This window comes from Macrobrachium nipponense, chromosome 47, assembly GCF_015104395.2.
Source record: "Macrobrachium nipponense isolate FS-2020 chromosome 47, ASM1510439v2, whole genome shotgun sequence".
Classification (NCBI taxonomy): Eukaryota; Metazoa; Arthropoda; class Malacostraca; order Decapoda; family Palaemonidae; genus Macrobrachium; species Macrobrachium nipponense.
This window is the reverse complement of record NC_087222.1, coordinates 33,747,371-33,772,720: the sequence shown is the minus strand read 5'-3', so window position 1 is coordinate 33,772,720 and position 25,350 is coordinate 33,747,371. Positions and strand designations below refer to the sequence as shown.

General features: G+C 41.3%; 1 protein-coding gene across 3 annotated transcripts in view; it reads left to right on the top strand.

Moving 5' to 3' along the window:
• LOC135204855 (sushi, von Willebrand factor type A, EGF and pentraxin domain-containing protein 1-like) overlaps positions 1 to 25,350 on the top strand; it is a 61,081-nt gene that overhangs the window by 25,824 nt on the left and 9,907 nt on the right. For all 3 annotated transcript variants that reach the window (XM_064235068.1, XM_064235066.1, XM_064235067.1), the window contains exons 5-17: positions 14,557 to 14,735; positions 15,100 to 15,278; positions 16,293 to 16,678; positions 16,803 to 16,987; positions 17,102 to 17,270; positions 17,407 to 17,548; positions 17,719 to 17,929; positions 18,294 to 18,473; positions 18,595 to 18,777; positions 19,005 to 19,213; positions 19,459 to 19,609; positions 19,808 to 20,010; positions 20,150 to 25,259. In XM_064235068.1, the coding sequence (XP_064091138.1) occupies positions 14,557 to 14,735; positions 15,100 to 15,278; positions 16,293 to 16,678; positions 16,803 to 16,987; positions 17,102 to 17,270; positions 17,407 to 17,548; positions 17,719 to 17,929; positions 18,294 to 18,473; positions 18,595 to 18,777; positions 19,005 to 19,213; positions 19,459 to 19,609; positions 19,808 to 20,010; positions 20,150 to 25,259 (7,487 nt within the window). The remainder of the gene's footprint in view (positions 1 to 14,556; positions 14,736 to 15,099; positions 15,279 to 16,292; positions 16,679 to 16,802; positions 16,988 to 17,101; positions 17,271 to 17,406; positions 17,549 to 17,718; positions 17,930 to 18,293; positions 18,474 to 18,594; positions 18,778 to 19,004; positions 19,214 to 19,458; positions 19,610 to 19,807; positions 20,011 to 20,149; positions 25,260 to 25,350) is intronic.

Sequence of the window (25,350 nt, the reverse complement as noted above, 5' to 3'; positions counted from 1 at the left end):
TTTTTCCAGTTATATCAAGTTCAAATGGCAGGTCTCTTATAATTTTTCTATGGCGTTTTAGTTTAAATGGATGTTTTCAAAATCCCCTTTCAGCTATGTAAACTTTGAACGTTAGGTTTCTGAAACTGGTTGTGTATTTTAATTCAAATGGCTATTCTCAGAACCTTTTCCAGTTACGTGCAGTTTAAACTTAAGGTTTCTGTAACTTTGTTATATTGATTTTTAGTTTCAATGGCTAATATCAGAACCTGCACAGCATAAAATTTTAATTGAAATGACAAGGTTTAGTTTAAATGGCGTCGTCCTCAGTTTAAATAGCTGGTTACAGAATTCATTTTGCTGAATATATTTCGCTTTCTAAAAAAATGAAATTAGAACCTTTAACATTATATTTCAGTTTTAAGAGCAATGGATCAGAACTTCTAACTTAACTTCTGAGTTTAAATGGCATCTCCGAGTGTTCATCAGCATTTGTGATAAATTTAAATGGCAATTTTCTCCATTGAATTCTAGTTAAAATGACTGTTAAAATAACCAAGAATATTGCCTATTATTGGTGCCACGATTTTTTTTTTACCAATTAATAGTGAAGACTCAGAAGATTTTTCTCAGATCACTAAAAATTTTATTTTAACCAAGAATATTGCCATACAAGGTACCAAGAATTTTATTACCAATTTTTGTTGAAGTGTAAGGTTTTTTGGTTTTTCCCGTTAAATTTCAGTTAAAATGGCTGATTTTAACCAATTATTATTGCCATACAAGGTACCAAGAATTTTTTTTACCAATTTTTGTTGAAGTCTAGAAGGTTTTTCTCAGTTAAATTTTAGTTAAAATGGCTGATTTTAACCAAGATTATTGCCATAAAAAGTACATCAAATTTTTAACCTTTCAGAAGATCTATCTCGATTAAATTTCAGTTAAAAAGGCCAACTTTGACCAGGACTATTGCCATAAAGAGTACCACGAATTTTAAGACATTTTTTTTCCTTTTTCTTTTTTTTGCAAGTAGCGAGCTAAAGGGAAAGTGGGCAGGTAGGAACCAACCATTCGGTTTTCACCTGAGCGCAACAAACAGCACTTTAGTCACGTCTTGTTTTTGTTTCTCTTCTTCTTCTTCTTCTTCTGTCTCGTATCACGTTGGAATCCTGGTCAAATTCGAGGGCCGTTTTCGTCTTGGGGTATCAATACGGGTTTATATGGCGTTTTCGAGTGAAAATGATATGTATTTATAGTTTCTAAACTTAATATCTTTTGTTTTGTTTCTTTTCCTACTCTTCTTCTTCTTCTTCTTCTTCTTCTTCTTCTGTCTCGTATCATGTAGGAATCCTGGTCAAATACGAGGACCGTTTTCGTCTTGGGGTATCAATACTAGTTATTCGACTTTTTCGAGTGAAAATATGTTTTTATAGTTTCTAAACTTAATACCTTTTGTCCTAGTGTATACAATATGTGATAAATGGTGAAAGAAGCGTCTGGGAAGCTTATATATATATATATATATATATATATATATATATATATATATATATATATATATATATATATAGGACCGGAGACACAGGATATTGGTACACCTTCCTTCCTTGGCAAGTAGGCAGGCGAGCCCGAGTTATTGAATCACAAGAATTTCATTATATTCTTTACCTTAGTTTATAACTGATGACGTGTTGTGGTGATATATCCGTGGCATTTCCTCCTGTCTCTCTCTCTCTTCTCTCTCTCTGTTTTATATGTGTGTGTGCGCATGCGTGCGTGCGTTCGTCTACCGTTCGTTTAAGGGGTCAAAGGTCAACCTCGTGACCTACATACCTCCTCGGTTCTCTCTTCCTTCATTTCATTTTTTCTGTCTTTTTATTCTCTCTCTTTAATTTTCTTTAATCTGTGCTGTCTCTTGATGCTTGGAGAGAGAGAGAGAGAAGAGAGAGAAGAGAGAGGAGAGATCACTAATTATCTTCAAAGCAAACATGAATAACAGATTAGCTTATAGAATGTATGAACTTAACTCATGATTCATCTAAGAAACACACACTCTCTCTCTCTCTCTCTCTCTCTCTCTCTCTCTCTCTCGGCGTCCTACCGTAACTTTCACCTGAAGAAGAGTCTCCCAAACAGCGATATTTACTAAAGGAAATATTTCGGGTGATTGGCCCTCCCCCTTATGGGAGTCAGCTGTCTGGAATGTGTCTCTTTCTCTTTGGAGTCTGATTCCGTAGAATCCTGGAACCTGGAACTGTACGTGGAGTCTGGAACTTGGGTTCCGGAATGTGACAGGGGTGTTAATTCGTAAAATTCTAGTATCTGGAACACTAGAGGGGTCTGGAATGTGAAAAGGGCATGATTTCACAGAATTCTGAACCTCGAACGCTAGAGGAGTCTGGAACTTAGGTTTGGAATGTTTCAGGGATATGATTCCATAGAATTCTAGAACCTGGAACGCTAGAGGGGTCTGGAACTTAGCTTTGGTATGTGACAAGGGTATGATGTCATAGAATTTTGGAGCCTGGAACATTAGAAGGGTCTGGAACTTAAGTTCTCAGTCTGTAGTGCAGGATAGGCATGGTTCCATAGAATTCTGGAACCTGGAACGCTAGAGGGGTCTGGAACTTAGCTTTGGTATGTGACAAGGTATGTGATTTCATAGAATTTTGGAGCCTGGAACATTAGAAGGGTCTGGAACTTGAGTTCTCAGTCTGTAGTGTACCCGAAGTCTGATTCCATAGTATCCTGGAACCGGGAACATTAAAACGATCTGGAACTTAGGTCTTGAATGGAACAGGGGTCTGATTTCATAAAATCCTGGGACCTGGAACACTCGAGGGGTCTAGAACTTAGGTCTGGAGTGTAGCAGAGATCTGATTTCATAACATTCTGGAACTTGGAGCAATCGAAAGAAACTTGTAGATGTTCCAGACCCAGTTCCTCCTCACGAACTGCCTCCTGGAATAACGTGTTATTACAGTGTTGAAATCTGAGGTGGTGAGCCTTGGGTGCTCTGATAGACTCTGGAAAGTCTGGAACGTCATTCTAGTAGCTCTGGGAGGATGGAAAGTAGCTCTAGTAAGTCTGGAAGCCTAAAGGGTAATTCTAGTAACTCTCTGCAAGACTGGAAAGTACTTCCAGTAACTCTGGAAGGTTGGAAAATAATCTTAGGAACTCTGGAAGGCTGTAAAGTAATCTTAGTAACTCTGGAATGCTAGAAAGCCTTTCTAGCAGCTCTGGAAGGATGGAAAGTAGCTCTAGTAATCCTGGAAGACTGAAAGGTCCTTCTAGTAACTCTGCAAGACTGGAAAGTACTTCCAGTAACTCTGGAAGGATGGAAAGTAATCTTAGTAACTCTGGAAGGATGGAAAATATCCTTTGTAACTCTGGAAGGCTGGAAAACCCTTCTAGTAGCTCTGGAAGGATGGAAAGTAGCTCTAGTAAGTTTGGAAGCCTAAAAGGTAATTCTAGTAACTTTGCAAGACTGGAAAGTACTTTCAGTAACTCTGGAAGGCTGGAAAATAATTTTAGTAACTCTGGAAGGCTGGGAAATAATCTTAGTAACTCTGGAATGCTGGAAAGTAACCTTAGTGATTCTGGAAATCTGGAAAATAATTCCAGTAACTCTGCAAGACGGGAAAACCCTTTTAGTAACTTTGGAAGGCTGGAAAGTCGTCCTATTATCTCTGGAAGGATGGAAAGTCCTCCTAGCGACTCTGGAAGGATGAATAGTCCTCCTAGCAACTCGGGAAGGCTGGAAAATCCTCCTAGCAACTCTGGAAGGCTGGAAAGTCCTTTTAGTATCTCTGGAAGGACGGAGAGTCCTCCTAGCAACTCTGGAAGGATGGAAAGTCGTCCTAGTAACTCCACCAACTGGAAATTACCTTTAGAACACAGTAGTCTGCAATCCCTGGAAAATAGCTCCAGCAGCTCGTACCAAAACTGGAAAGCATCATCTGGAAAGGAACATCGCGCGTTCAACGACTATTCCAGCACCGTTCCAGTCACGGAAGTAAAAGGCGCTTTTGGTGATGGTGGCGAGACTGGCCCAAGGCGAACCAGATGCTGAGAGAGAGAGAGAGGAGAGAGAGAGAGAGAGAGAGAGAGAGAGAGAGAGAGAGAAAATATATTTATATATGGCCGGTTTAAGTGACTGCTTGCTTGCATCTCGTCTTCCGCTGGGCTCATCGAGAGAGAGAGAGAGAGAGAGAGAGAGAGAGAGAGAGAGAGAGAGACTAAGACAGCGTTCACCTGCCGTACACGCTGATCTCATCGCTGATTGGTTAGACGGGCTCAATCTCTCTCTCAGCCAATAGGAGGGCTTTTTACTCCCTCCTTAGAAGAATCATCTCTCTCTCTCTTTCTCTCACATTCGCCACTTATCGAATTATTTCGAAATTAAATGAATTATTTCTTATGCAATATCATTGTTCCTGGATTTGCAATGTTAGCGGTTGCTTGCAAATTCATTCTTTTCGTGATTCGTCTGATTTGAGTCTGTGTGTGTGTGTTTGTGTACGCGAAACACCTATGTACACACATCTGGTACACGCTACACCAAGCTACGAGGAAGCGGACACGGCCTGTATGCCAAAGGTCACATTATACCAACAACGGGTACGAAAAAATAATAATAATAATACAAGAAACCGCATAAAATGATGAGAGAGAGAGAGAGAGAGAGAGAGAGAGAGAGAGAGAGAGAGAGAGAGAGACATGTGATTATTAATTTCCCGTCATTATCAGGTCAGCGAGTGGCCTATTCTGTTGATAATTACGTTAATAATATAAAAAAAACAGCTTACACGGAAATGCGTCTTTTGTACACCGGTAAATAGTTCCTCCACGTGCTAGGCTTATACGTATACCTATGTATACTTTTACGTATCTATGTATGTTATGTGTATATAATCGAATTGCATCATAAATAATACGTTAAATAACCATCTAAATGTCAAATGTGTAACTGTGAATCTCTACAGAGAGAGAGAGAGAGAGAGAGAGAGAGAGAGAGAGAGAGAGAGAGAGAGAGAGACTTCCTCATATCATCGTGCCCAAGGTCTACTCTGAACCTTGAGGTTATACCATAATGACTCACGCCCACGCCCGTAGACAGGCGTTTGGGAGAGAGAGAGAGAGGAGACCGAGAGAGAGAGAGAGAAGAGAGAGAGGGGGGGGGTATAGGTACCACTCATAAGTCTACAAAAAGTAAATAACTAAAAAGCAACTTTAATCCTCTTATATAGGACTTCCGGCCTCGTCGAAGAAGTCTGTGGTGCGGCTCCAACCCAGAGGAGGCTCTCTCTCTCTCTCTCTCTCTCTAATATCAATATATATATATATATATATATATATATATAATTAAGATATATATATTTATATATATCTATATATATATATATATATAATAATATATATATATATAGATATATATATATATATATATATATATATATATATATATATAAGGATCGGTAGTAGTAGTATATAGGCCTAGGCTTAAGTTACTATCACAAGGGCTACGTAGAGAGAGAGAGAGAGAGAGAGAGAGAGAGAGAGAGAGAGAGAAATAAGCCTAAAAAAAGTCGTAATTCACTTGGGGGGGTGGGCGGAGGGGGTTAGACCCACTTGTCAAAAATATATACAGAATTTGGTTAAACGTAACATCATAACCCGGCCACGGTTCATTTGCGCGCGCGCGCACAATTGAGAGCGTGGGAAACTATTGGTACTGCGCACGCGCGTTGAACTTTAATTCCGTATGTAGTATGTCTCCGGTTTGTCGTGTGTATTCTTAAACGCCATTCTGCTATTGTCTTTGTTTACTTGTTTAACAACCTTTTTTTAAGTAGCTACAACGTTCAAACTACAACCTAATACAGGAAAAGTAGTTTCGAATTGTTATGTAAAGGAAAAAATATTATTTTCTGGTAATGATTCGCTTAAGTCCGCATAGGTCTATCTCTCCCTATGATAATTTTGTACTAAACTTAAATCTCACTTATAAATGTTTACTTGCAGAGCTAAATAAGTAACTGAACGAGTATTTAAGTCTAGAGTAAGCAGCTCGAATAAGTTGAAGTCAATAACTAGACTTAAGTGTGAAGGAAATACTTAAACCAACCGTATAGTTCATACCTAGACTTATCACGCTGCTACTTAAGTAGAAATAGCGGCTACAGTACTCCACGGACGAGATGAATTATACATCCGACAACCAATAGAAATGTATATATTAATATATATATGTCTGCCATAAGCCACCTCTCCGGAAAACTGAATATACGGGTCAGCTTATCTTGAGATTTAACCGTTCTGGTCTGATTCCTCCGCATCCAGCGCGCCCGCGCGCGTCTGAGGCGCCGTTGTGTGTAATGGTATATATATAATATATATATATATATATATATATATATATATATATATATATATATATATATACGCCCCAGATTACTTCATATTGAATAGATACACTTTTATGATGATTTACGAAACGTTTCGTGAATTGAAAATTGATATAGATGGATTTAATTTGAATATAGCTGCCTGAGTTTGCTGTATATAGGTCTATGCACCTGATTGAATAGTTTATGGCGCTGGTATATTTATAGACTTGTTCGATCACGCCGAAGTTATGTTGCTAAAAATGTATATATATTTTTTTCATTGTTTAATTTCGCTGCGGTTTTCGTTAATTTTAAATTGAGGAAACTGAAAATATTTGAATTTGGTCCACTGATATGTGCCTATACACAGATGGTACAGTCGTGGCGTAGATCTTAGACCTATACACTGCGAGTATTGTTGTATTGTTGTTATTATTGCTAAAAAAAAAGTATATATCGTTATTTTATTACATGATTTCACTGCGTTTTACATTAATTGAGAATTGAGGAACCGGAAAATGATTTGAATGCGACTGACGGGTTTGACAAGTAGGTCTTAGACACAGACATCTTGTGGGTTAGCCTTTAGACCTATAGATACAGACCCCCATCATTATTATGGCTTTAAAATGTATAAATATATATGTATGTCTGTTCCTCGCATCCAATTTCCTCTATGTGGGACACACGGGTCAGAAATTCAGAATACACGCGAGCGCAAGACGGGGCGGTCACGAGAGCGAAGCATTTTGTAGTGACCAAAGAGCGCATTATGTAGGTCGGGTTTGTGTGGAAGCCTACTACTACTACTACGTATATACCGCAAGTTGCTGCTCATCGGTAATTACGGGACGTAACGACCGGCCGGTAGTTGAAAAGGATAGAATCAGGGCAGAAAAATTACCGGCGCTGAGGACTGCCATCTCTTTTTATGCATTCGTCTGCGAAGGCCTTCTTCCGGTTTTGACGATTTTCGATCTTTAAAAAATGAGGTTTGAAAGAACGAAGTGATCTCATCTTCCTTCCTATAAGCTTATATGATATATATATACATTTATATATATATATATAATATATATAGATATATATATATATATATATATATATCTATATATATATATATATTATATAATATATATATATCAGTACGCCTAGCGCTACGTCGTACAGGGTGTCCATAAAGTCTCAGTATCATCTTGATCCATAAATACTTGCAATGGTACTGTGACTTTATGGACAACCTGTATACTCCCCCCCCCTCCCCAGCGTGTCTGTGGTAACTTGTGTGACCGCCCAGGAGCAATAGGATGTAGGTCATCCTATTTATGCCGTAGAGGGAAGTAGGAGGAAGGAGGAAATGGGAGGGGGAGGTGGTTTTGAAGGGGGAATACTCCCCCCCCCCCCTTGTTGATCGCTGCAAGCCTGGTGGCTCCGATGAGCTGCATTTGTTCAACATCTTCGAAAAAATTTTAGACCTATAAGTTTCGCCAAGCTGTCGATATTCGTCTAAATTTATATATCCAGACGTAAAAATCCTAAATTAATCCAGGGCCATTGCAGAAAGCAACTCTATTGTCTTATTTTCCCTTTGGTGTCAATATGAAATGAATAGATTCTTCGTCTCCATCTTGAAGAAGAAGAAGGAGGAGGAGGAGGTTGTAGAGCGTCCTGGAACATAGCGTCAGGGTACAGACCAAGCCGGTGACGTTATGCCTTCGTAATTTACCCCAAAGGCGCGCCCCCGGGAGAGACAGAATGACATAGCAATATGACATCAGACATGATGGTTATTGAATTGTCGTTTAGTATTAGAGAACAAGGCGAAAAACGGGTACTTTTTCAGTTTGTAACCATTAATGGAAGGAGGAAACTTAAGTCTCTTAAACGCGTAGGACAACTCAAAATTCCGCTTTAACTGACTAATTAACATACACCTATGGGTCGTAACCGTAGTAGGATTAATCCTAAACAATAATCCTACAATTCCAATCTCCCTTTGTCCTTCGGACAAATAAGGGGAAGACAAAACAGGCAAAGATATTTAAGATGAACTTTAGTGCCCAAATACCACCGCGCTCACGTCAACGGGGCTCCCCGTATGGCAACACTCCAAGGTGGTGACATTTGATGCGGAGAGACGAATAATCGGGCTCTTGGGACGTTCATTTTAGTAAATAAATTTTTTATCGTTTAAATAAACACATTTTGATGTTTTATTAACAATTTAAATGTTTTATAACGCGAGTTAAAAGAGAAAAGAGGATTAAAACCGCTAATCGGAAACTTTGCAAACTGATATTTCCACTTTCTCTCATGCCATGACTAAGGTAGACGCGAGTTACCACGTAGTATTTATTATAAATATATTTAAAATGTATTTTGGATTTATTGTCCGTTTTTTAAACGTTAACATTAATTCAAATGCTTCTTTCAAAACTCCTGACAACCTCCAAATGAGTAATTTAAGCTTAAATAAAGAGAAAGAAAGACAATTAAAATTGAAATGGCAATTACGAAAGCAAAATGCTGTTAGCCTTGAGCGAAATATTAAGAGAAAAAAAATGAACGAAAAATAACAGGTAACTTCGTCTCGGGGATGTTGAATGTTGAAATTACCAATAGATAGATTTTTAATAAATAAATAAAGTAAATTAAATAATCATCGTCCTGTTCTTGTAAATTTAAATTAGATTTCTTTATTTATTTATTAATGATTCAACAAACACATATGCATGACTATGAATAAATATTAATTACTTAAAAAATAATACATAACACTCGTATTAATTTTTCTGTGGAAAGGGGGAACTCAGCCCCCTGCCGCCCCCCATGGAAGGGGATCTTATTTGAGGGGGGGGGGGACGGTTGTTCGTTAATATTCATTCTTGAATAAATTTCTCTTCCCGAAGCGATTGACTAATTCTCACGGATCTGACGCGTCTAAGGCTAGGAGGAAACAATCTCTCGCCTTCACTAATCCTCACGATTTTGGCGTCCGGGAGGCGAGAATACATTATGTTTTCGATGTATTAATACATTGTTGCATTTCATTCAATGTATATTGATGTAAAACGATTAATTATTGCGGTATTTTACGGTTATGCCGTATCTACGACGGCATTGTTGAATATAAACGCGAATGGTGCAGAATTCTATAGTACCATAACCAGATTTCCAGTTCTGGTCGCCGTTTTTTTTATATATATTTATTAATAATAACAAACTTTCTGCAGAGACTCCTTCGTCAGGAGGAAAAAAACATAAAAACTTTCACCCCTGAGCCTCAGTAGGCCCAGGGGGCTTCTAATTAACTTCGGGGACACGAAACAGTCCGTCTAAACTACAATTATAGACCCTAAATATTTCGTGTTTGTGGGGGACAAGGAAAAGTGTCCCCTATGTTTTAAGGGCTGTAAGGGCGGCATTAGCCTGCTCCCTGTTTCCCTTCTCACCGGTTTAATTTTTAAGTGAAATCAGTTACTCTTTTTGGCTCCTAGGGCGATTCTGTGTGTGTGGGTGGTGTGTGTGTGTGTGTGTTGTGTGTGAGAGAGAGAGAGAGAGAGAGAGAGAGAGAGAGAGAGACGTTCAATCAATTAAGTTTTAGTACCAATGTTTGGAGAGAGAGAGAGAGAGAGAGACGTTCAATCAATCAAGTTTTAGACCAAGTTTGTAGAGACTGAAGAGAGAGAGAGATGAGAGCAGAGAGAGAGAGAGAGAGAGAGGATGCAATAATAGTAGAATGTTTGTAGAGAGAGACGAGAGAGAGGCGTAGAGGAGAGAGAGAGAGGCAATGCAATAATTAGTAATTCAATGTTTGTAGAGAGAGTGAGAGAGGAGATAGAAGTAGAGAGAGAGAGGTTTTAAACAGTTTTATATAAAGAGAGAGTTGTAAGATATTCAGGGAATTAATAGAAGTAAATGTATAAAATATAGGCCTATTGTTAATTCAGTTCCATAGCACTTATAGGCTTGAGAGAGAGAGAGAGAGAGAGAGAGAGAGAGAGAGAGAATTTCTATGGTCAGGGAAACAAAAACATTGTAATTATTATACTTAAAATTTTCCCTTGCGCGTTTGTAATCTTGGACATGATTGGTCGGCTGCCTTCACCCAGTCATCCGCGCGCTGATTGGCTGGTTCCCGTTAGAGCTCCCGTTATGGAGGATGAAGCATTTGGACCTCTCTCTCTCTCTCTCTCTCTCTCTCTCTCTCTCTCTCTATACAAACACTGGTGTAACCTCTCTCTCTTTCTCTTTATACAAACACTGGTATAACCTCTCTCTCTTTATACAAACACTGGTAAAACCGTTCTCTCTCTCTCTCTCTCTCTCTCTCTCTATCTCTCAGGCCTATAAGTGCTACGGAACTAAATTAACAATAGGTCTATATTTTTATACATTTCTATTGATGTATTCAATATCTTGGAACTCTCTCTCTCTCTCTATTTATACAAACACTGGTAAAACCTCTCTCTCTCTCTCTATTTATACAAACACTGGTAAACTCTCTCTCTCTCTCTCTTTATACAATCTCTCTCTTTATACAAACACTGGTATAACCTCTCTCTCTCTCTCTTTATACAAACACTGGTAAAACCTTTCTGTCTCTCCCTCTCAGGCCTAAAAGTGCTACGGAACTGAATTAACAATAGGCCTATGTTTTTATACATTTCTATTAATGCCTTAAATATCTTGGAACTCTCTCTCTCTCATGCCTATATTTTTAGATATTTACTTCTACTAATGCCTTAAATATCTTAGAACTCTCTCTCTCTCTCTCTCTCTCTCTCTCTCTCTCTCTCTCTCTCCTCTCTCTCTCTCTCTCTCTCAGTGCTACGGAACTGAATTAACAATAGGCCTATATTTTTAGATATTTACTTCTACTAATGCCTTAAATATCTTAGAACTCTCTCTCTCTCTCTCTGCAATTGTACCTGGTGGTTAGTCAATTGTGTATGTGTATGTATGCGTATACACCTGTATACGTATATATACAGATGTTTCTCTCCATTGCAATGGCAGGTGTTGAAAGCACGTAACGGTGTCCGTGCTTGATCAGGCAAGCGTAATTAGGTAACCATTGTCTTGGCATAACTGCTGTACGTACGTATGAATGTATGAATGAATTCAACTGTATCAAACGCATATAAAATACAGCTGGACGCCATTTTATGTATATGAAATAAATTAAAATAAATTTATTAGTCTAGACTTATAATGTTGACCTACATTCACGTAAGAAATGTTCAGTTTTTTATTTTTTCATTTTTTTAACGTAATTCTCGATTTAGCGTTACAGCAACCATGTGTATATTGCCAGGGGGGTGTATGTCCTAATGTCCTAAACCCTATATACCCACTGGGCATTGATTCTGTCAGAACAGGGCACTTGTAGGCGGTGCCACGCGCCCAAACCGTTAACAATGTCTCTTTCGCTCTTACGATAATATCATTCCCACGGTCGTTAGTAGACTATGCGGTAAAGCCAGAAGGGTTAGTTCGCTGTAAAATAATTATTAATAATATTAATGTTTAAGTATGTGCGTGCGATATTTGAGCTTCTTCATGACATTATTTTAAACCCCCCTACCCCCCCTAAAAAAGCATTTCCGGTACGGAAACACACACAAGAACAAACCCGCATAGAATGCTTCCCCGGTATAGCAAGACGCGCCATTGCGCGCTGAAGCTTCAAAGGTCACTTTTGAATGAAGCCCACATCTCTCCCCCTCCTCCCCTCCCCTCCCGTGGGGCTGGGGTAGGGGGGGGGAGTAGTGTGGGAAAATTGCCGCTAAACTGACCCTTATAGACACGTGATCTTTGGTCTGTTTTCGTTTGCCAATCTCCTTCTCCTTCTTCTTCTTCTTCTTCTTCTTCTTTGTCGGCCGGTGGAAGGAGGAGGAGGAGGAACCGTCTGGTGGTGGCGAGTTCAACGCCCTGGAGATTCTCTCAGAGAGAGAGAGAGAGAGAGAGAGAGAGAGAGACTGACTTTGACTGACTAGTGCGAGCTTTGATTTCTTAAGGACTGCCAAGTCGAGACCTTTATATATATATATATATCTATATATATATATATATATATTATATATAAATATATAATATATATATATATATATATTATGTAATGTTTAAAAAATCACAGTAGATGAACGTGACCTCATAAATAAGCGAATTCCACAGGAAAATGATAGTCAGAAATCCAAGCGCTTTCGTCTTTACTCAGACATTGTCAAGGAGTTAATGAGGTACAATTGGAGAGAAAGGTCTCAGGTACAACACAAGATCAAGAATACCAGATGGTTAATTGTCAAAAGGCTAAAAATTAAAAGAGATAATCCAGGATTATCGGATATCACACGGTCACAAACCTAAACAGATTGACCCTAACCGAAATTACAAAGTTTCTCTACAGTCCAAAACATGTAAAAACTGAATATATTAATTTTGTTGCTTATATTTACCTACAACTTTTATCATTATGAAGGCATCAAGTTTAAATAAACCAAGACTTAAATTTAGAACATTTCTATTATTTGACTTGATGAAACAAGATTCAATGATATTCCTTTTAACTGTGTCATTACATGGGATTAAGGCTCTTGCTTGACTCCAGACCATCCTATTAACTGGAGTCAAGCAAGAGCCTTAATCTCATGTAATGACACAGTTAAAAGGAATATCATTGAATCTTGTTTCATCAAGTCAAATAATAGAAATGTTCTAAATTTAAGTCTTGGTTTATTTAAACTTGATGCTTTCATAATGAAAAAAGTTATAGATAAATATAAGCAACAAAATTAATATATTCAGTTTTTACATGTTTTGGACTGTAGAGAAACTTTGTAATTTCGGTTAGGGTCAATCTGTTTAGGTTTGTGACCGTGTGATATCCGATAATCCTGGTTATCTCTTTTAATTTTTAGCCTTTTGACAATTATAACCATCTGGTATTCTTGATCTTGTGTTGTACCTGAGACCTTTCTCTCCAATTGTACCTCATTAACTCCTTGACAATGTCTGAGTAAAGACGAAAGCACTTGGATTTCTGACTATCATTTTCCTGTGGAATTCGTATATATATATATATATATATATATATATATATATATATATATATATATATATACATATATATAATATAATATATATAGATATCTATATATATATATATATATCTATATATGATACATATATATATATAATAATATATATATAGAGAGAGATAGAGAGATGGAGAGAGAGAGAGAGAGAGAGTTTGCTTATATTAACAACACTCGTGGCTAAATTTGTATTGGATCTAAACTCCTCTACCACTTACTTATGGTTACGTTTGGAATGGTAGATTGGTTAATAATAATAATAATAATAATAATAATAATAATAATTAACAAATCAGAAGAGACATTTGAATAACAAAAACATCCAGTAATTAACAAGGGTCTATTGATGCAATAGTCCTATGCCAACAAGTCTAACATTTGCTTAAAAAAATATGTGATTTATGTAGTACAGGAGAGATTGATTTTTATAACATCAATCATTGATTTACGAGCAAACCTTTCACAGTTGTTTAAAGTGTTTAAAAGAGGTGTTAGATTGAAAAAAAATCTTATGTTGAAATGAATAATTGTAGGCCTAGAACACATTGCTGACTCATGCGAAATAGGTTGTTGTAAAAACTTGTGGGACGTCACAGGTCACTTAATAACGGCTAAGAAACCGTACGTATTTGTTTGGCCCTCTTCTCTTATGTTTTGTAAGAATTCTGTGGTAGCCACATAATCAGATTAGTTCCCACCCCAAAGTCTTGGTTTCTGAACTATGGTACCTTAATTGCAAGATGTGTAGGGGATAGGTAAGGTCTATATTAGGTTTGTATGCCAAAACAGTGGTTGTGCTGATAGTTGCTAATGTACTTCTTGTGATTTTTTCTTCATTTCTTAGTTTCTAACCCACACAACCCATGGTTTATATTGTTGCAGAAATGACAGTTTACAAGTCATGCTACCTTACATACAAATGGTCATTTTGACCTGACTTGACATAAAGTAACAGGATGCGATGATGCAGTATATGTATTCTTGATGCCACAGATCTACCTAACCTAACCTGATGAAACGGAAGGTATCAGTTGCCAAGACTACGTAGATTGTTATTATATTTCAACCACTTGTCTCATTTCTTCTTACAGATTTGGGTCTGACCTCGTCCTCGTCGAGAGCTATGACCAAAACAACTTCACGGAGAATCTGGCCCACCAGACGCTGGATGACCCAACCAACAGCTATTGGCTAGGGCTCGTTTCTCTCAACGATCTCTCGACCAACACCTTGGAGTCAGCCGGAGGCAAGCATGTCTCCCTCTATTCAGGTATGTGCCCCAGAGTTGGGTGAACTTCCTTGAAATCCTTTGAAAATCTTGATTAAAGGCCTTGGGTATTGTCCCCCCCCTCCCCCCCAAAGGCCTTTACAGGTGTACCTTAGCATCAGTGGTAGTTTCCATGCTGACCTGTGTTGTAACTTTTCTGCGGGTTTCTAGACAGCTTGGTTACTGTTATCAGTTGCATTGCATTAACATTTTAGATGTACTTTCCCACACTAATGCCCATATTTATGCCATTTTGTGGGGTTCAAACATGCTCTGCCACCTGTTTTGGTTCCTGATCTACATGGCACTCGGGTGTATACCACTGAAATCTTTGACTAATTCGCCTCTTCTTGTTTATCTCCCGTAGGATTCTGGTCACAGGGCCAGCCTCAGGTGAATGACGGAGAGTGCGTCAAGGCGAGGCTGAGCGACACTCGCCAGTCATGGGAGCTCAGCACCTGCGAGTCCCTGCTGCCCTTCATGTGTCGTACCAAAGCTTGCACGAAAGGGGCCGTCCATTGCTCCAATGGAAAATGTATCAACGAGGTAATTTAAAGTTGTTCTGCTTGTGGCTGAGCTTTTGTGATGAAATATTTATTTTATGGGGTCTTTTACACATATTGACTTGAATGTCTTTTTACTGTAATACAACAGTATAATATGAAGATAAAAGGCCCACAAAGCACTATTTTCACGTTGCAACCGTATATTTCGAGCACTTCCTTCTGTGCTCCTGATCACTAGTAAAATATGGACATAGGATGTCTTAAAAGAGTACAGGCAGTCCCCGGGTTACGACGTTCTGAGGTTATGACGCTTTTCAATTATATTCATCAGACATTATTTCCAGGGTTACGACGCATGTTCCAGGGTTACGACGCCTACAACGCGCATCTGGCAGATGAAATATAACACCAAAAATGCAAAATAATCAATATTTGAATTTTTTTTGATGAAAAATGCCATAAGAATGCAGTTTACATAGTTTTCAATGCACCCAAAGCATTAAAAGTAAGGTTTTCTTAGGATTTTTGACGATGTTCCAACTTACGATGATTTTCGGCTTACGACGCGTCTCAAGAACGGAACCCCCGTTGTAACCCGTGGACTGCCTGTATATATACAAAACATATGTGGGTGTGGCAGTAAATCTCTGTTGGTGACCCAGAAAGGGTGGAAATTAAACTAAAGTTCAGCAGTTCATGAGAGGGAGACCCAGTCTTTGTTGTACCCACCGCATTTTGTTTCATAACCAACAGCTATTTTACAGTTTGTTACGGGTCTATTTAGATTATGGAGTTAACAGTCCGTCTTCACCTAAATTATTTCATACTTTGTTGGCGTTAATGAGTTTGGGATGTGTATATAGGACATAGATGAAGCCATCGACCACAAGTCTAACCCAACAAAGGGACATTTGTCATAAAACCATTAATGATGATGAATGTTTGTACAGTATATCATGTCATATGTTAGCAATGATAATTTTTCAGTGTCAGTGGCCACTGGTGTTGTCATGCCCCTCGGCAGCCATAATTAACCCCCGTCATTCCTTTACAGGCTTTCGTCTGTGATGGCCAGAACGACTGTGGTGACATGTCTGACGAGATGAACTGCCCGAACCAGTGTAACTTCTACATGAAAACCTCTGGGGACTCCATCGAAAGTCCAGAGTACCCTAAGAAATACGGACCTAATTTGGACTGCAAGTGGACCCTGGAAGGTCCAGTGGGCCACAATGTCATCCTCCAGTTCTACGAATTCGACACTGAGAAGAATTTTGACACCGTCCAGATTCTGAGCGGAGGTCGCACGGAAGACTCGGCGATGTCACTCACGACCCTCTCGGGACGTCAGGATCTGACGGACAAGCTCTTCATTTCCGCTTCGAACTTCATGATCCTGAAATTCAAGACTGACGCTTCGGTGGAGAAACGAGGTTTCAGGTGAGTTGTGTATCTGCGCCTCTTTAGACTGGACAGGTTTTTATCTGTGCGTACATTTTGTATATATATCTTGAACGTAAGATCTTGATTGTTTTAATGCTGAATTCTCTGTGCAACTCGACAGAGCCTCCTGGAAGACCGAACCACAAGACTGTGGGGGCGAACTGATTGCAACGCCACAGGAGCGCATCATGACATCTTACAACTATCCACTGGAATACCCTGGGGGCCTGGAGTGCCTCTTCATCCTCAAGACGCAGCAAGGACGAGTCATCACCCTGGAGATATTGGATCTAGATTTGGAAGAAGGTAACGGGGGAGAAATACAACATTTTTTATGTTTGCCTGAATTTTCTCTACTTGAACACTGGGTAAACTACTTCAGAAAGTTGATTTGGTTTTAACATTTCTTCTTCCCCTCAGAAAAAGACTTCATCCTGATCCGAGACGGAGATTCTCCCTCAAGCGCTCTGCTGACTCGCCTAACGGGAAGCCAGGAAGATAATCCTCGCTTTGTCATCTCAACGGGTCCACTCTTGTACTTCTATTTCCAGACAAATATTGGAGTTTCCAAGAGAGGATTCCGCATTAAGTAAGTGGTTGAAATTTGGTAGTCGATAATATCCAGTTTACCTAGAATGGCTAGCAATTTTTGTGTTGTCATATTCAGCTTTGTTTCAGAGCTCACTGTCAATTGTTGGTACGTATTCATTTCTTGCCCCTTCCAGGTATTATTCAGGATGCTCAGTCAACATCGAAGCCAGCAAAGGCACCATTTCTTCCCCAGCCTTCGGCATCAGTGACTATCCAACCAACCAGGAATGCAGATACCTGATTAAGAGGCCAGGTGGAGGCCCTCTCTCACTGAAGGTATGGAACCATTTGGTATTTATTTCCTGAGTATCCCTTTCATTCTCATCAGAAACAATTTTTTCCAGTGCCATGAAACTTCAAGTCCGTTCGCCTTTTGTGTGACTGAAAACCGGCCTTTGGTCCTGCGTAGAAATTGCTCTTAATATTTATATTTATTGTATCCACAGTTCACTGACTTCGACGTGGAAGAGAAAGACTCCGTTCAGGTCTACGATGGCATGTCCTCATCCCAGAGCATCAGGCTTCACTCCGGGAATGGCTTCTCTGCCAAGAATCGCCCCACCATCCCCCTCACTGCTGATTCTGGGGCTCTCTTCGTCACGTTCAACTCTGATCCCCTGAGACCTGCCAAGGGATGGTCTGCCAACTTTTCTGCAGGTCAGTAAATAAATTTATTTGTTTTGATTATTTTTACTTATTTGCTTCTGCAGGAAGACTCGGGTATAATTACTGTAATTGCTGCGGTAATGTTTTGCATAGTATGGTATAGCATAGTAAGGATACCTTAATGAATGCATAATGCTACCTTCAATATGTGCTTGTAAATATTTTAATAGATAACAGTTCACTTTCCCGTTGAGCACATAAAATACTGCATCAGTTGTCCGCTTAATTAGAGTAAAAAGTATTTCTTCATTCCGCCATGAAACTCAACTAGGACTCGTGGAAGCACGCAAATCTTTGTCTCGTGTGGTCTTCTGTGGACGTGAAGCCTATACTAATTCCCTTTTTCCACCAACAGATTGCCCAACCATGACTGCTGGTGAGGGTGCCATTGCTTCCTCGAGAGACACTTCCTTTGGCAGTGTTGTGACCTATTCATGCCCAAAGGGACAGGAGTTTGCCAATAACAAGACCGAAATTGTCACCACATGTATGCCTGGAGGCCAGTGGTCTGTTGATTATGTTCCTGACTGCCAAGGTATGTGACTGAAACTGGAAAAGCTACAGTATATTCCAGATTATGTTTGGTAATAGTGTACATTACAGTTTGGTGCTCCCACCACCATCGTATCTGACGAGATTCCTGTCTTCCCACACAGAGGTGTATTGCGGTCCAGTTCCTCAGATTGACAACGGCTTCAGCATCGAGGCCACCAACGTCACATACGAAGGCCAGGCCAAATACCAGTGCTATGCTGGCTTTGGTTTCCCCAGTGGTGCACCTTTCGAGACTGTAAGGTGCAACGAACATGGCCAGTGGGAGAAGCTGCCAGAATGTCTTGGTAAGGAACCTTTCAATAACTAAAGACTGTCGCTTTTATAGGCATTTATATTTGAGAATGATTCTAAAATTGTAGGTTAAAACATCAACCTTGATTCCACTTGACAGTGTTAATACTTCAACTCATAACTCTTAAAAGTGAGTGGTTTCATACCCACAGCACCTGTAAGTGCGATGTCGGATAGATAACACACACTCCTCTTAACAAAACCGTATTTTACTTTACAGCTTCGCAGTGTCCACCTTTGCCTGAAACACCTTTTGCAGCGCAGACTGTTCTGAACGGAGGTGGTCGAAGCTACGGCACTGTTGTTAGGTTCGAATGTGAGCCTGGATACTTCCGCACTGGACTTCCAGTCATTCACTGCATGTCCAACGGCTCTTGGTCTGGTGATGTAGCAACTTGTTCCAGGATTAGATGTTATGATTACCCAGAGGTAATTTATTAAAAAAGTCAAGTCTTATATTTGAAAACGATTAATGTGGATACCACATAAGATTCTTAAAACTGTGAAATTTGGATAGTCACTTAAATTGTATTAGTATTAACATCATAACAAGTACAGAAATTGAATCCATGGGAGTGGCCACCAGGTTTCAAACAAGTACATATGTCTGATTATCAAATAAATTAATACCTTGTAATGTATATGTATTCTGTATTATTTTGTCCTCATTTCAGGTTGAAAATGGCTTTGTCACAGATCTCACTAAGGATTACTATTTTGGCGATGAAGCTCGCGTGCAGTGCCACAGAGGGTACAAGCTCATCGGAAACCCCACAATCCAGTGTGGCCCTAATCAGACATTTGTGGATGTCCCTACCTGTCAAGGTAATCACTGCTCATTCTTAAACTTTAAAAGACTTTAAGCTTTTAGATAAACAGGTGCATTTTAAGCCTGGAGTTAGTTTCAGAAAGTATCATAATGATTTCAGAGTAGTTCTAGCCCTCTCTCTCTTCTTTACATACAAGCAGTGGTTGATAGAGGTACGTTCTTACAACCTGGTTTTTTATGTTTCATCCTTGCAGATATCAACGAATGCGAAGCAGCTCAGTGTGACGGAGCTTCGACAGAATGCAAGAATACCCCAGGAGCATTCTCCTGCATGTGCAAACCAGGTTTCAGTCCTAATCTTGACTGCCGCCCAAGAGGTGACCTAGGCGTCTCCGATGGTGGAATTCCTGACGATGCTATTACTGTATCTTCAACAGCTGCAGGATACGAAAAGAATGTATGTTTTCTTTACAGTAGTAATTTTGTCCTTTACTAAAATTGTGAACACTGAATTCATTTATGGGACTGTTGAGGATAATGTCATGATTCTCTCAGTATATATCTATTAACTCCAATTGTTTCCTTGTTTATTTCAGAGCGTTCGGCTTAATTCCCAGCCTGGATGGTGTGGGGCTGTCCCTGTGGCAGGCAGTAACTGGGTGATGGTCGATCTTCGCGTCCCAACAGTGATCATTGGATTCCGCACCCAACCTGTTGGGCGCTTGGATGGTCAGCTTGCCTTTGCAAAATCAATAAGGTTGCAGTATACGGACGATCTGACTGACGTTTTCCGAGAGTACACCAACAACGACGGTTCACCCGTTGAATTCCGCATCACATCTGGCGCATCTTTATCCGTGGTGAACTTGCCCACTCCCGTCGAGGCCCGTTTCATTCGCCTTACCCTGGCTGACTACGAAGAAGCTCCTTGCCTCAAGTTTGAGCTTATGGGTTGTGCCCGGCAGGATTGCATTGACATCAACGAGTGTGCGAAAAATAATGGAGGCTGTGATCAGCGTTGCCTTAACTCCCCTGGCTCATTCTCTTGTTTGTGCAATGTGGGTTACGATCTCTTCACTGAAAATGGAACGGCTGGATTTTATGTTGAATCCTCAGAATCTGGTTCAAGAGATGGTGACATTTACAGGCTCAACAAAACTTGCGTACAGAAAATGTGCCCAACGTTGGAGTCGCCCGCCAATGGAGTCCTCGTTGACACACGGGAAATGTACCATTATGGTGACATCGTTAAATTCCAGTGTAATTTCGGTTATGTGATGTACGGTTCTGACACTTTGACTTGCACCAGCAGTGGCGAATGGAACGGAACCTTACCTGAATGTCGTTATGCTTCCTGTGCTCCACTTGGAGATGATCCAGCACAAGGTTTGACTATCAGTTACCCCGATCCTGACGCTCCAGTCGTACCTTTCATGGGGAACATATCGATTATGTGCAATCAGGACGGACGTCCGGCAAGGAGCACAATGACTTCACGTTTCCGAGAGTGCGTCTACGATCCTCAGCCTGGCTTACCTGATTATTGGCTCTCAGGAATTTCTCCAAAGTGCCCTCGCGTTGACTGTGGTGAGCCGGCAGAAACTCCAGGGGCAACTTACGGCTTTACTGTAGATACAAAGTTCCAGTCTTCTTTCTTCTTTGGTTGTGAGGAAACTTTCAGCTTGGCAGGTCAGACAAGTAAGAATGATAATGCTGTTAGGTGTCAGTCAGATTCCACCTGGGACGGTGATCTGAGATGCGAAGGTCCTGTTTGCTCTGACCCAGGTCACCCTCCAGATGGTATCCAGATTGCTACCAGTTACGAACAAGGGTCTCGCGTAAAGTTCGCCTGTACACGTCCCGGCTACATCCCCATCGTTGACGAGCCCATACGTTGCATGCGTGAGCCCGAGTGCCGTGTTGTTGCCCCTCTGGGTATCACATCTGGTAAGATTCCTGCATCTGCCATCAATGCGACATCAGAGCGAGGAAACTACGAAGCTCATAACATTCGCCTGAATTCGGCTACAGGATGGTGCAGTCAGGAAGAATCCTTTTCATTTGTCACAGTTGACCTGGGTAAAGTTCACAGAATTAAAGCAATATTAGTCAAGGGTGTGATCACAAACGATGTTGTAGGAAGACCCACCGAGATTCGCTTCTTCTACAAAGAAAAAGACGAAGACAATTACATCGTATACTTCCCTAACTTCAACTTGACGGCGAGAGATCCCGGCAACTACGGCGAGCTTGCCATGATAACATTGCCAATTGTTGTAACTGCTCGATTTGTTATTCTTGGTATCGTCAGCTACGATGAGAATCGTTGTCTCAAGTTTGAACTGATGGGTTGTGAGGACGAGCCGCCCAGCCAGCGCTTGCTTGGATTCGACATGGGCTACCCAGTATGCGTTGACAACGAGCCACCCCAATTTGCCAATTGTCCCAATAATCCAATAGTGGTTCAGAAGGGTCCTAAAGGATTGGAGCCCGTTAATTTCACAGTCCCTACAGCAATCGACAATTCCGGAATGATAGCGCGTACCGAGATCAGGCCTCCTGGTTTCCGTCCACCGATGCACATTTTCGAGGATATGATGGTCGAATACTACGCTTTCGACTTTGACGGAAACGTTGCCATTTGTCAGATCAACATCACCATTCCAGACGACGTCCCGCCTTCCATAACTTGCCCGCAGAGTTATGTGATTGAACTTGTTGAAGAACAGGAGAACTATCAAGTGAACTTCAATTCTTCGTTGACCCTGAGCAATGTTAATGCTTCTGATAACAGTGGGGAATACCAGTTACGAGTCATACCTGAAGCCGCCATAATCCCAGTGGGTGGATATGAAAATGTAACAGTTCTTGCTACCGATCCTTCGGGAAACATCGCTTCGTGCAACTTCCAAGTTGCTGTGCAGGCTACTGCTTGTGTGAATTGGGAACTGAAAGAGCCAGCTAATGGCAAGCTGAACTGCATATCCAACTCTCAAGGAGCCGAATGCACGGCCACTTGTAACCCTGGATTCCGTTTCACAGATAACATGCCAGAGAAGAGATTTACATGCAATGATAAGACTGAGTGGCAGCCAACTCGTGTTGTACCAGACTGCGTGAGTGAAAACACAGAGCAAGCTAGTTACGACGTCATGGCAGACATCACATATCGGGCAAATGGAGCCGTCGATCCCAGCTGTCTCACTCAGTATGACTCGCTTCTTAATCAGTACTACGATAGCTTGAATGGAATCTTGTCAAACCGTTGCTCGTCGGCCGTGAATGTAGCCATTGATGTGAGGTTCCACAATACTAAACTGAAGGTCACAGAGTCCAATATGGTTCACATCTACTATATTGTGAGACTTACTCCAGATGTCAAGAAAACTAACCTGTATGAATTATGTGGTTCCACTTTAGCGTTGATATTTGATCTGAGTGTCACTTCGTCCTCAGCAGTGATTGAACCAGTCATTAACTTGTCATCCGCCGGCAACGCTTGTCCACCAATGCGGGCAGCAAACTCCAGCGTCTCTCAAGGCTTCACTTGCAATGTTGGAGAAGTGCTGAATACTGAAACTGGTGAAGTTCCTCGCTGTCTCCACTGCCCTGCCGGTGCTTATGCTGCTAAAGAAGAGAAACAGTGTTCTCCTTGCGCGAAAGGCTTCTACCAAGATCAGAGCCGTCAAGGCTCGTGCAAGCAGTGCCCCCCGGGTACGTACACTCGCACCGAAGGCAGCAAATCCAGCTCGGACTGTATTCCTGTCTGTGGTTTTGGAACTTATTCACCGACTGGCCTTGTGCCTTGCCTGAACTGTCCAAGGAACTCTTACACCGAAATCCCACCTATCGATGGTTTCAAAGAGTGCCAGGTCTGTCCTCCAGAAACTTTCACTCATGCTTCAGCTACAGCTTCACAGCAACTCTGTCGTCAGAAGTGCAGACCAGGCTATTATTCTGATACTGGCCTAGAGCCGTGCGCCCCTTGCCCACACAACTATTACCAGCCTCTTATTGGCAGTGATACTTGCTTGGAATGCCCCACAGGTAACAGGACCCTGGAAGAAGGCTCTTCCTCCGAAGATGACTGTAAGCCTGTGACGTGCACAGAGGGAATGTGCCAGAATGGTGGCCTCTGTTTGTCTCGTCAGCACCAGGCTCAGTGTTACTGTCCCGCAGGATTTACAGGATTATTCTGCGAGGTTGACGTCAACGAATGTGGTTCAGAGCCCTGTTACAATGGGGGTACCTGCATTGACAACCCACAGGGATACTTGTGTAAGTGCTCTGAAGGATACACTGGCCTTCAGTGTCAAACTGAGGAGAGTGAATGCGTGGAGGGTACATGTCCTGACCGAGCTATGTGTAAAGATGACCCAGGTATCGGCACAGTCGAATGTTTGTGCCGTTCTGGATACACTGGCCCTGGTTGCAACATCACTGTTAATCCCTGCACAGAGAATGGAAATCCATGTGCCAACAGTGCTGCCTGCATTCCTCTTGACCAAGGACGTTTCCGCTGTGAGTGCATACCTGGATGGGAAGGCCGCCTTTGCGAGGTGAATATTGATGACTGTGCCGAGAGGCCCTGCCTCCTGAATGCGAACTGCACTGATCTTGTCAATGATTTCCGCTGTGATTGCCCTAATGGATTTACAGGAAAGAGATGCCACATTAAAGTCGACTTGTGCAATAACTCCCCGTGCGTTAATGGAATATGTGTGGACCGTTTCTTCTCTCATGAATGCGTTTGCCATCCAGGTTGGACAGGTGAGCACTGTGATCTAAACATTGATGACTGTGAATCTGCACCTTGCCAGAATGGAGGCCAGTGTATCGACAAGGTTGATGGATTCCATTGTGCCTGTGATACTGGTTTCACTGGAAAAGTTTGTCAGCATACAATTGATGACTGTGCCTCAGAGCCTTGCCAGAATGGCGGCACTTGTGTTGATGAACTAGATGGTTTTAGCTGCGAATGTAGACCAGGCTTTGTTGGACTGCAGTGCGAAGCATCGATTGACGAGTGTATCAGCAACCCATGCAATCCAGTGGGCACTGAGAAATGCCTTGATCTTGACAATATGTTCAAATGTCAGTGTCATGCCGGATACACCGGAGAGTTCTGCGAAAATAACATCAACGAGTGTGCTACGAACCCCTGCAATAATGGCGGCACGTGCACCGACGGCATTTCAGATTTCACTTGCAGCTGTAACCAAGGCTGGACAGGAAAACGTTGTGAGACCGACATCGGCAGCTGCAACGATTCACCCTGTTTGAATGATGCCGACTGCATCAATTTGTTCCAAGACTTCTTCTGTGCCTGCCCCTCGGGAACGGACGGCAAGCGTTGCCAGGTGACCCCGGAGAGGTGCGTTGGAAACCCTTGCATGAATGGTGCATCCTGCCAGGACTACGGCTCAGGTCTGAATTGCACCTGTTCTGAGGACTTCACCGGCATCGGTTGCCAGTACGAGTTTGACGCCTGTGAGGCTGGTCTCTGCAGGAATGGCGCTACTTGCGTTGACCGGGGTGCTGGCTACGAATGTGTGTGCCCCCCTGGCTACACCGGGAGACATTGTGATCAAGATATCGTAGACTGTACACCAACTTCTTGCCCGCCAGGAGCTACCTGCATTGACCTGACAAATGATTTTTACTGCAAGTGCCCCTTCAACCTGACAGGAGAGGACTGCAGGAAAGGTGAGAGATTTTTTCTATATAAAACAGAAATTGAAAGTGTGTGCTCTTGATTTGGTGACTTTTGAAATAAATTAACTTTCAATGATTTTCA